The sequence below is a fragment of the Dermacentor albipictus genome, chromosome 2, assembly GCF_038994185.2.
Source record: "Dermacentor albipictus isolate Rhodes 1998 colony chromosome 2, USDA_Dalb.pri_finalv2, whole genome shotgun sequence".
Lineage (NCBI taxonomy): Eukaryota > Metazoa > Arthropoda > Arachnida > Ixodida > Ixodidae > Dermacentor > Dermacentor albipictus.
The window spans coordinates 112,410,854-112,423,156 of record NC_091822.1 but is presented as its reverse complement, the minus strand read 5'-3'; the positions used below and the strand labels follow the sequence as shown (position 1 = coordinate 112,423,156).

The following is a 12,303-nucleotide window of genomic DNA, read 5'->3' as shown; positions in this document are numbered from 1 at the left end:
AAATATGGTGGCTTGACGCTTGCCGTGTTCGCATGCGCCCCTTGTTGGATCTAACATGGCCAAGCGCACACTAATGCAGTAGAGCACTCGTCTCCTTCTCTAGCCCGACTGTGGATGCGCCAGCTGTCCGCGCAGCTAAGTGAATACACGGTCCGCGCGCCGTAAAAGATCGATCCAAAAGAGGTCGCGAAACTTCGGGCGAAAAGCGGTTCAGAACAAATTAGCAGCTACATCAGTAAGGGTGGTTATGGGAGCAGCGATTGAAGCGCGACTGTGTTTGGAGGGAACAAACATTGGGAAAGAAAAAGGATTTTTTAATTAAAGCGAGACACAGATTCATTCAAAGAAAAAAACTTCCTTGTCACTTTTCTATATGCGTGACGAGTAAAGAAAAGACAACTCTGTTTTATTTTATCAGTTTCAATTATTAGCTTTTTTCAGCGCCCATCGTAAGGGGGATGTTGACACCGCTATCGCTTGCAAAGCAATGTAGCTCTTGAAGTATGCAGAAAAGCGCGCCCGAGAAGTTCACCTGTTACAATACGACCCCCTCACACGGTATGCTGTTTCGCTTGCCGACGTTTGCCTGAATTTGGTGGCGCGGTTAGCTTCATCGTTTCTCAACCAGGGCAGTCAAAAGCAGAGAGCTACGACCACCGGATAATTTGTTACTTTAGCTGCTTTCGTGTGACTGCGCAGGCCAAGCATCGCTTTCCGCGCTGAAAGCACGAAACGCCCATCAAGTCGAATGGCGGGGCATCTAACTAAACAAATTTCGCGCTTTTGAAAACAAGATGACGTCACTTCTGTTTTTAACGGATATGGCGTGACATTGTTTTTTCTTCCGTTGAAAGTGTTCCCTCCTCGTGCAGATGACCCTAAGCCCCATGAACTGCCGATGAACCACTATGTTTTAAACGTACAGGCTTCTATATAGAAGCTTCGCTACCAGGAATATTTACCTTGCGCCGCATCTTAAAGGTAATCGGCTGATCCTGTACAAAGGCAAGCCGAGGTGGCTGGTGACACCACGGGAACGGTCTTCCTACTCGCACAGTTTTTGCAGATAGCGTATAATCTCATGTTTTCGAGACGTAGTGAAGCGAGAGGTAGCACGAAGCGTTCGCTCCCCGCTGCCGGCGCTCTTCATCACGCTAGCGTTATGACAGCGAGTGCTCGCGGTAATCGAGTGGTATCTATTAATGCTTGCCTGTGCTTGCGTGACACCATGCTTTTTAATGTAATTAGTAAGCGAATGTTTACTGTAATGTATACGGCCGAACACACTACAAACCTTACTTAGTGTAATTTTCTAATACCTTTCTGTCTCTATCGATGCTTCACCTTCCGGAAAAAAGTGACTTTTCATGACAGGTATTTAATACAGAGCGGCAGAAATGAAACCAAGATTCCCAGTGCACTCAGACATGAGTGCAAAAGTACGAATCACTGATACCACCGTCCCTAAAAAGCAGCGCCGACACCGAAATCATTTTCGTGCAGTAAAGCGTCACTGTTTTCTTAGAATCACTAAGAGAAATCGCAGTCGCAGGAACTTGCGAACTAACCAAATGTTTTACAATCGTTGGTACTGTCCTGGCGAAACTGTCCGCCTGGTGTGTTGTAGCGTACGTCGATGTTGTTCCTCTCGTGTATCCACTTGGTAGCTATCCACTTTGAGCCCGATAAAACGGGACATGCGACGTGTTCCGTCAGTGGGTCAGACGCTCTTTTCTGGTGCCAAAAAGAAAAGTACTCTGGGGAACCGCTGCCAGTGTACGGTTTGACATTGTACCAGAAAAGGGCAGTGCCGGCACTTGGTTTGACGGCGACGCCCAGGTTCACGAAAGCGGTGGCGCCACCCGCTTCCACGTCAGAAAGGTACATCAGCATGGTGGCCAGCCGGTTGCCATCCTTGCGGTCGATGTGGTCCGCTATCTTGTCGAATGACATGGCGTCCGTGTGCGGTGTGTAATGACCTGCGATGCCGTAGTTGGCCACCTGATAGTCCTCGGCTGACTGCAGGGATAGGTTTGTTGCTACAGCTATCCGACGAGTCACGCGCTGCAGCACAGGGTGATCTATGTCCCAGAGCCAGCCAACCTACAAAATAGAAGCGTCCGGCGATCAGAAATGAGAAACAAATATGGAATGCTCTCCAAGGCTCCAAACTGTTTTAGTGGTACTAAAGTCTATCGTTATCAGCTGAGAAGTTATCACTTATTTTTTTTTCTCCATGCTTAGGAGCAAAGTTATACATGGTTGCAGTTGGCTATGGCACCACACAATTTGTCAAGCGAGCAGTGTTCTTTTCCTGGCCGTTCGGGTGGACAGCAGAATCGCTTCTTGACTGATCGCCTACAGTGTTGAAAATTAAGCATAAAAGAGATTCATTGGGCCAAGCGAAAACGCTCTTAGGCGACGCAATAGCAGACGACAGACACAGCGCTCGTGTCCATCCTCTGTTCATTCTATTCACCGACTTAATTAGTGTGCTATTGACGCAAAGGTTTTGCGAATTTTAACACATGACGGGCGTGCGCTGGGGCAACTACCCGAAGTATATGCAGAAAGTCCGCGCTGCTGTAGTGACTGATCGCATACTTTATCCACTGAAGCTAATATCTCAGTTCCAGAGGCAGCATGAATGACAGATAGTCCACAAGAAGTATGTCCGCCTGTCTTTGGTTGTTTCTCAGCCAGCGCCAAACAACAGTTATGCACGGGGCTCAGTGTCTCCCGCGTCGTCTTTTGTCTTCGAAAGTATCGTTGAGAGATCTCCTTCGACGCAGCGAGCCCGTTGCTGCAACGCCCTTCTTTGTAGGGCAGCATTAGAGCTCATTCACATGTTTATGTGGCAATAAGTACGCGCCATCAACAACAACCGTTCCAAACAAAGGCATCCAACTTATCCGTCTTGGTTGCTAGACTGTAATACTTATGATCTTAGCATCCCTGGTTTCCGCTGCAAGTATTCTCATCTTTAGAGTTACGCACTTCAGTGTTTCAACACCTAGACACAACTCGTCACTATTACCTGCAAGTGTACACGCACCGGCAAGTTAGTGTGGTTGAAGGTTCCTGCTCAGCCGAATTTCGCATACGGTCTCATCGACAGTTACGGAGAGTGCGCTAAGCAGGTATAAACGGTGCCCTGCATAGAACGCCGTCTTGGTTCCTTCTTCGCTGATCCTTCTGACAAATTGTGTCGGAACTCACTAGCTTTATTCAAATATTTAAGCGATGGCTATACCACTCCCTTTCAGTGGATACCCTCATGTGTTGGTATCGATGGAAATGAAAGGGAGAAAGCTCTTGCAGAAAAACATTCTCAAGACCACCAATAGTCGGAGCAGCGATCAGCCTGTGGTAAGGAAATGGCGTAATACGCTGCCGCTTTCGCTCACCTTGCCCCCACCACATGAATCTTGCGCAGTAAAGGCACTCAACCAATTGGAAAGCACTCTCATTTATCCAATATGAAGAGCATCGGCTTGTTTCCAAGTTGAGCCCTGCGAAGCTGGGAGAGGCTTGTTAAGCAGAGAATGTCAATTGATTGGCTATAAGAAACATCTGATTAGGTGTTACTCGTGCTTAAAGGTCGAAAGGAAGGTTCTTCTTGACATTCTTTAAAGAAGAGGCTTGCAAAATGCGTGCGCGAAACACAATATATTCCCCGAAGGACTGAGGATAATGCGTATCTACCCACATATATGCGAGATGCTGAACTCATTGAGGCGTTTTAATACGTTTCTGAACAGCGGAAAAGATGCACAGATGGAGCAGTTGCCGGACCAGACTGTGAGCTTAAAGGAACCCTGAAACACTTCTATCCAAGTGGAAAAAATGCATTTATAATTAAATATGGCTGTTGGAGAAATACCTTGCGACAAAAAGTATTTCCATGCGTTCAGCAGAAGTGGAGTTATTGGCAGTCAGTGATCACATTTGGGCCCCTTAGCTGTGCTCCAGTTCCTTCTGCAATGCCTCGCACTGCGAAGGCTACGGCTTAGTCAGGCGTGCCCGCAGCGCTCCACCTACAGAACGTCTTTCTGTAGCGCCATTCAAATTTGATTTTGAATGTTCACGCAGATGTCACTATTTCCGATTTTGGCCCCTACGACGTGCGAAACCCGGTTGCCCTTTACGAGCCGCCGTGCGCTCAGTGAGCGGGCTCGTCGCGGCAGCTGGGAAATCTACGCTACGCAGCGAACGCAGCTATACATTCAACCGTAGTGCGTAAATGAGCAGCCTTCGCTTTGCGCATGCACGACCGGGCTGGAGGGCGCGTTCATGCTCATGTGCTACAGGCTGGCCCTGCTGTGTGGCGCAGAATGGCGTTGTCCTGCACCAGCTTAACCTGACGGATAGTAGCCATATCGAGCTTGCACATTTTGAAGCGCTGTGAATAGCTCAATACGAAGCGAAGTCTGCCAATGCGTGTAACCAGGAGAGGCCTGGAGTGAGCGCGCGCTGGGAAATGTACGTGTGGTCTGACCTGAAGTCTCGTAGGGTTAGTGGCTAGTCGAGTGCTGCAAACTAATCAAAATTAGCCAGACCCGACGGCTACGACACCGATGAACACGGCAGCCAAAGTCGAAATTCATACGCAGGCGGCAACGACCAAGAGCGAGCAGACGACAGCCGACTTCTTGCGGAAGTACTTAATTCTTATCGAAACTCGAAAGCAAATTTTTATTTGCTCCAGTCTTTTTATTAAACGGCGTCAATAAATATGCACAGTAACGGTACGAAGAAGTGAACTTGCAAACACACATTCGGATATCGCCGGCGCGCAAGGAGAAAGCCTAGAAACATGCACGCCTGCTGTCCCGGAGGGACGTGTATGCGCGCAGGCTTCGGTCTCGACAACAGGGGTGCGCTGTTCGACGGCGCGCCGGGCTGTTTCGCGAGGCGCTCGCGCGCGTCGCAATATTTTGTGGGCGAGCGTACATTGTGGCGTAGTCGTAAGATAGTGTAGTTGGACGCGTTTTATGGACGTTGGACGTGTTTGGAAAAGTTATGCGTAAAAGACGTCATTTAAAACGGATGCACAATCAGCAGGGAAAATTGCGCTATCAGTGCCATCAACAAGAGTTATGATAGCGTCATGTTTTCGGTTAATAGTGCACCACAACTTTCTGGTATCAGTAGTTAGCGTGGATGGCAATGTGTTCCTTAAAGACGCATCCTTAGCTTGCTTAAGCCCTGTTGTGTAGTTATACGTGGCGCGTTTGTAGGTTGCCCATCCTGCATCATTTGCAGACGCTTAACTGATCCGTACAAAGGTTTCTTTTTGTTAGAAAGCTGCTTAATCTGGGCTTGCTACCGGGTATACTTACCTTGCACAGTATTTGCGAAATGTCGCGGTGGTGGAAGCCGTAAAACAGCACGTTCTTTGCCGTAATACTCAGATGTGAATCGTGCAAAAGCGTGACCAAGCCTGCAGGTGGTCCGATAGTGAAACCTTATCAAATCGACCTTTTCTGCTTCCTACACGTGTCATTTGTTTCAAAAGGTATTACTGCACTTTTGAAGGCACCTATATCGGTGAAGATAATTTCGGGAACATCTTAAAAGTTATTTGTGTTAACATATGCAGCGCTGTCATGAAAGGGGGACTTGCCGGAGAGCATCATAATGACACGACTGTATTTAGGGCAGCCTTCATTTTTATCATGTGAACACTGGTGTGAAGAACAGGATCTTCTAGAAGATTTTATATTGTGTGAAGTAAATAGCTTCATAATTTGGGGTTCAAGCGGCTTGCGTACCCAAGGATCCAAACTGCTCAAGCACTATACACTCCAGGGGCGCTATATAGCGTAAACCTATTACAAACGGTTTCTATTCCGTTTTCTTCAACGATTGTCAGCGTTCGGCAAACAGTTCTGGGGTTCCGGCCACGCTACCTGTGAAGCACGAGTCACCACGAAAGTCGAGCAACTTCTTCATCTGAAGAATGCGTGTACGTACTGGCTACTTACAGCATAAGCCTTTTCACAAGACGTGAGATCACTGTACTCATTGCGAAGCTTAGTCACGGATAATCCCTGGTTGCTTTCAGCTAACATACATGTACTGGCCAGTTGTTTATGTTATGCTATGTGTTTTTCGTTTTTATTAAATGTGGCTCTGCATTACCACACCCTAGCTATCTTTTTGCTACATAAACAACAAGTCAAATAACTTGAGTAGAGCTTACAATATTTTTTAGGAGATCACGTGCATTCCATACAAGTTTACTATTATAGAAGAGAAAAGAGTCAGAAGAAGACACGCACAGATAATTTTGACAGCACCAAACGGTCTCAAGTCGATCATACTTGATTGTTGCTATAGCTGAGAGTGGGAGGATGCCTGTCATGGTACTGCTTAATTTTTGTGCAGTTTGGTAATGTGCCACACATTGTTTAAATGCTGAATGAGGTATGGGTAAGTAGTAAAGGGGCATGTAACTATGGGATATGTAACTAGGTAACTTCACTCAAAGCAAGTTGTCTCGTCAGCAATGTCAATTAATAATGTTAATATTATTAATATTATTATTCTTTTCTTGAAAACAACTGATGCGTATTCATGCATTAGGCGACCGTTATAGGTGCACATTGTTTTTATGGCAGTCATAATGAATTTCACACTCGTGGTGCTTAACCTTCACTTCCTTGTTGCAACAAATTTACCGCTTATGCACAACATATTTACACACGGTAAAAACTTCATCCATGGCTGAGCACATGTATAATTTTCCGATTGAGTTAAGGCTTTACTTTCTTTAGAAAGTTTAAAAAGCAGCAAACATTAAATTTCCAAAAAGGTCTGTCTTATCCAGGGTTGTCCGTTTAGTGGTTCATATGTGTAAAGAAATATGAGAGGAAGCATACGATGTTATAAAGTATTTACCCCACTTTTAAAACTGTCATATTATAAGGAAGCATGCACAAGGAAACGCAAGCAAACCAGCAAGCTGTACTCCAGCTTCATACGCGTGCTCATTGATAAAGATTGGATGGTTGTAAACTTACGCAGCTGTATTAGTCGCCTGCTGTTGGCAAATTGTCAGCTGTTAATTGACCTCTCGTCGTCCAGTCGGAGTGCGCGTGCAATCTACTCGTGCAGATTCAGCGTACATCAGTATTTTACATGCTCCCCAGTGTGCACTTCCACCCCGATCCACACGTGGGTGGAAGACGAGTGGAATGGAGTACGAAGTGAGCGAGTACAAGCCATTAACTAGCCATTCCTCCCGCCGAACAACCAACCCTTACTAACAAGGCAAACAGCGAGCTAGTCAACCAGCCAACCAGGCAACCAGTCAGACCGCCAGAGTCCTCCAATCACTCAAGTTATGAATGAATGAATCAGCCAGTCAATCTATTATCGTATCTATAAATTGACTGCTTTATTCACAGTAATCAAGAGGCATTCGAATAGGCTGCATGCTGAAAGCGGAAGAATTATATTACACTCGCGCCGGCTTTTATACAACATTGACATTTCCATCCTTCGATTGAATGGAACAGCAGAAATATCCCTTTGAAGATATAGTAGAAGCTTCTTTTAGTGAACCTGCATATAGGGAACTAATGGCCTTCACTAATCGCTAAACTCAAAAGAAACGCCGGTGCCGATTGTGCTATCTGATGTCCATTCATTTTTCGCTAACATGTGCATAGTGCAGCAACCAATACAGTGACACTCTTACGTGTGTAATGCGTTTACGCCTCAACAGTACGTGGGGTATCGAAGAGAGGTGAAGAAGGATTTAGACGGCGTGCGGCTGGCTAGCTGCATCTCGATAGGCACTCAGCTGACCAAGGCCGTCGCGTCTAACTCTACCTGGCTTGTCAATAAACGCCTTTCGAGATTCAGCGAGCAAGCCGCATCAAAGATATATCGTGTATATCAAAGAAAACAAAATATCTTCTTTACCATATCCGAAACGACACGAATAACTATGGTAATCAAGAAAACTAAAATAAAAAATATAAAAGCATCGAACATGTTGTTCCGTGTGCCATCGTATATTTAACTACATTCCTTGGCACGTTGGCCCTATACGGATTGATCGAATTGCATTTCAGAGGAACAGGAAAATTCAGCGATGACGTAATTCGGTCGCATCATCCCAACGTTCTCACGTGCAATTGCAGTAATCCTACGAAGGATATCTCAGTCTCACTGTAAGATCGCTAACGGCCATCCTGTCGCTACGGGCGTCATGGGAATCGGGCAGAATCCCTGGATTTTTTTTCCTAGGTGTAAAGGAGGAGGAGGAGGGGGTCTGTGAGAAGAAGATATGGTCTTCGTTGCGAAAGGGCTTTGCTTCCCCTTTCGTTCTTACTGTGGTTTATTTCTGGTCTGCTTGAACCGCCACGTTCAAATAGTCCAATTAACCATTTTTGTCGTATATTGGCTGAACGACCTTACCCGTCGCTCGCGCAGACACACCAGCAAATTTTCTCGCAGTAATTATTGTACGAAACTATGGCATAAATGATTTCTTCACGCGTGCCCATGAGGCCAGTTGGGCATGCACACAAATTCTGACCAACTGGACTAGCTTAACGTTGATTCAAGGCACATCACACGAGCACTTCTGCCCCGGTAGCAATGCGGCCATGCATAGCCGCTGAGTCAGGTCAAAAAGTTCGAGTATTTTCCACTTCCTCTATCGTCCAAATACCACCACCGCAGCCCGTATTCGAAGCCCCAAACTGATCGGCCGCAGGATATTAACCCCAGAACTCTACATTATGCTGCTTCTCAACTGATAATCCCACATAACTATTGCCATGACTTAAAATATGTCGCAGCACTGTATGAAGAAGCGACCAAATACACGCTGTTGGCTACTGTATTCAGCAAGTCACAATATTTTTTTTTTCATTCTAACTAATTTTGACTACTTAGTAAGTTCCAGACTTATTCTTTTTTCTTATGAGAAAGCTGTAGATCACTCGCAGCATAAACCTAATTCAGCTGATTTTAATTTTCCGCATGTTACGTAAATATTATTTGCTGCTGCCTAAAGAAAGCGCGCGAAATATCAGAAGAGAACATGTGACAGGCCCTCCTTACACGTCGCGATTGCAGTGCTTTCATACACATCAATTATTAACGAACAGCACGTTTTAGCCTATTGTGCGCTGCCACTTAAAAAGTAACAGGGCAGTGACAAAGGCCATAGACCCGTGATTGAGCCTATAGACTTATTTCGTTCGCGGCGACTCATGGTAATGAAAAGGAGACATCCTTGCGACTGCTTGGCACATTTTTAACGGCGACACACCTCACTAAATCAGCTTTTCGTTCATACGTGGCGAGATTGAGAGCAACGCAAACACTACGCCCAAGTGGGTATGTAACGTGCTTTCGTTCAGAATTCGTGGGCATTCTGTAGGATGTAGAAAAAAAAATAAGGCAACACGGTGGAAAGGTCGGAGCTCCTGAATGTGATATTTCGTAAAACATTACGACTTTATCATTGAGAGCGTTGCCCTAAAGTTACTACTTGCTAAGTTAGTTAATTATCTTGGACTTATGAAATTAAGCAGAATACAGAATATAAGCTGACTTGGTGCATACAATAGCCATCAGAATGCAGTTCGTCGCATCATCCTAGAGTACTTCGGCAAATTTTAAACTTTGGTGGAATTCAGCGCACACATCTTGCGCAAGTTATTACTGTCGCACGTTTCGCGCCTCTGTTGGCTCATTATCACCACACTAACACTGAACTTCCCGTAGAGCTTCCTTGCGCGCTCTTCTGGCCATTGACAGCGTGCTTATTCTTCTCTAGCATGGGATATCCTTTGCGATGTTTTTGAAGATAAAAGCCTCCTTTTCAGGCACTTGTGCGTTGAAACATGCCATGCGCGCTCAAGTACCGCATCGCAAAAAAGAAAAGTAAAATGAAAGCAACACTGCTGCACATCATCGACCATGCATCCCGGGCGTCGAACCCATGCTTGCAATACACAGATTTGAAAAGCTTCCGAGGGAAAGTAACTGCACAAGTGCTGAGACGTGCAGGAAGGCTAGCTTCAGACGCAACAGCATGGTCGTTCATCGAAAAATCAAGCCAGACAAAGCGAGCACATTAAAAACAACATATCGCTGATATACACTAACCTTACTGGTGCGTTTCCAACTGGTAGAACCATCCGGCCCATTGCCTGTGTATACTTCGCCGCGTCGAAGGCATCTCTGCGCCGCGGCCCGAATGTATTTTAATTCTGCCGTGGTGAGGAACTCCGTCAGAAGCACAATTCGAGGTTTCAGGGAGAGTACCTCCATCTTGTAGGGCTGGAGTAGCAAATCCGGGTCTCCGTAGTTTGTGGACATCTTGCAGACGAGTTCGCTGGACAAAGGCCTCAGATCACTACTTTTAGTACAAGTGAATTGGTAATCACTGATGTCTGTTTCTGGTGGCAAGGGATAGGACACTCTTCTCTCCTTATTTCTTTGCCGCCAAGGAAGGAACCTGATGTCGTTTGCTTGAAGCCAGCTCAGGCCCACTTGGATCTTGCGGTCAAGCCTGTTACCAGACAGAGAAGCTGCTTCATCAACCATCCGGCACCATTCGGACGTTTTGCCGAAAGGCCCCACGAGAAAGCAGCCCCTGGACACGTCCTTCAGATCTTCCGTTGAAACTGGAAGGAGCAAGCGGGAATGCATTGCTGACATGCTTTTCACCGATATGTCGTAGACCTGCTGCAGCTTGCAGACTGCGGTGGCAGCTCCACTGAGATCGCAATCCGTGGGCCACCACTCCTCTGACGAAGGGGACCTGAAGGCGGCCCGCAGCGCCTTCAGTGGCCGACGCTTAGCAAGAAACAGTGGATGCGAGTGAACACGTGAGAGGCGGTTGACGAAAAAGAAAGTACTCAGCACATCTCTTCCCGCGCGTCGCGAGACTTTCACCAGAAACTGCTCGAACTCACGCAGGGCTCTCAGCAAGCGAATTTCTTCGAGCAAAAGTAGGAAACGTCCGTCGTCGTATCCAAGTCCTTCGGTACGAACTACTTCTTCCAAGTCTTGCGTGGATGTGTACAGGTCGTCGCAGCACGTCATTAGGTGGAATGCGAACGGGAAGAAAACAAAGTGCCACAGATAGTTCATTATCCAAGTTCTTGGGTACTTTCTCGTCTTCTTTAGATGACGCTGTGCAACCTTCTCTACTGCCTTGCTTTCAAGAGGCGGAAAATAACGAAGTTATGCCATTGCAGTTCGTTTGTTGCTTGGACACATAGCTACTTTGTGACACCGATACCGTTTACGTCAGCAGGAATACGATACTTAATCTGTCTGACACCAACAAGCTACACAAGCAGATATACATTGCATATATTTTTGCAATTATGTTTTTTTTCCTCTTCTGCTGCGCCTTTGTTGTGTATTGTCCGTTTTTGTTTGCTTTAATTTTCCACGACCGCTATTACGCTATCCAATATTAATAATAGAAATTGTGTTCTTTATTGAACTGCGTATTTGTTTCTTTGCGTTTGTTTTATGACATGGTTTTTTCTCGTTTCCCTCTCCCCACTTATGTAATGTCCCGTAAAGGGTCCTTAAGGCTAAAATCAATAATGATAGGGAATTTTGTGTAACAAGGTAAGTAGGAAAAGAAGGGGAAGTTCTGACTGACGTGGCACGAAGGGACTTGGTAGGGATAGAATGAGAAAGAGAAGAGGGAAGCACATACAGCCTAGTTTCCGGGGCGCACATTGCAGCGGTAAATGACAGGGACCTTTCTCTGAGGCATGTTGCCTTTATGAATCAAAGCAGCACAGATGTAGGCTTGAGTGCTGAGATTTAAGCAGCAGATGATTAAGGCACTCGCTACATCTCACAGATTCCAATGAATGCTGCTGACGTGATCGGCATGACCACGGCCGCTCGATGATACCAAAGTCCCTGAAACTTCGTAAAGTAGAGCCGCGCTTTGATGAATGCCGCCTCCTCCTGGCGCGCTCTGGCCGAGGCCAACGCCACGTCGCTATTGGCCTATTAGCATCATGCGGGCCCTCGCGCCGTGCATCAGCGCCATTTTTGCTCGAGAAGCGTCTACGGAGTGTCGAGGAGCGCATGTTGGCGCCGTTGCTACGCTCGAGCAGGGTAGGTGGCGCAACGGTCGAGGAGGGAATGTGAAAGAGAGAAGAAACGAGGAAGAGTGTAGGCGGAGGAGGAAAGCGTCACTACTTTACGTAGTTTAAGGGGTGTTAGATGATGCGCACAAGGTGCATCATTTTGTGTGCGCCTAGTTCAGCAGACCACCGCCCTGACGCCACCAGTCAGGGA

At 46.5% G+C, this 12,303-nt stretch overlaps 1 protein-coding gene across 1 annotated transcript; it reads right to left on the bottom strand.

Moving 5' to 3' along the window:
* Positions 1–1,402: 1,402 nt before the first annotated feature.
* On the bottom strand, positions 1,403–11,142 carry LOC135910946 (prolyl 4-hydroxylase subunit alpha-1-like). The gene is made up of 2 exons (XM_065443017.1): positions 10,135–11,142; positions 1,403–2,103 (listed from the first exon to the last, which is right to left on the bottom strand). The coding sequence occupies exons 1-2, from the start codon at positions 11,122–11,124 to the stop codon at positions 1,564–1,566; spliced, it is 1,530 nt and encodes a 509-aa protein (XP_065299089.1). The 5' UTR covers positions 11,125–11,142; the 3' UTR covers positions 1,403–1,563.
* Between the last annotated feature and the right edge of the window lie 1,161 nt (positions 11,143–12,303).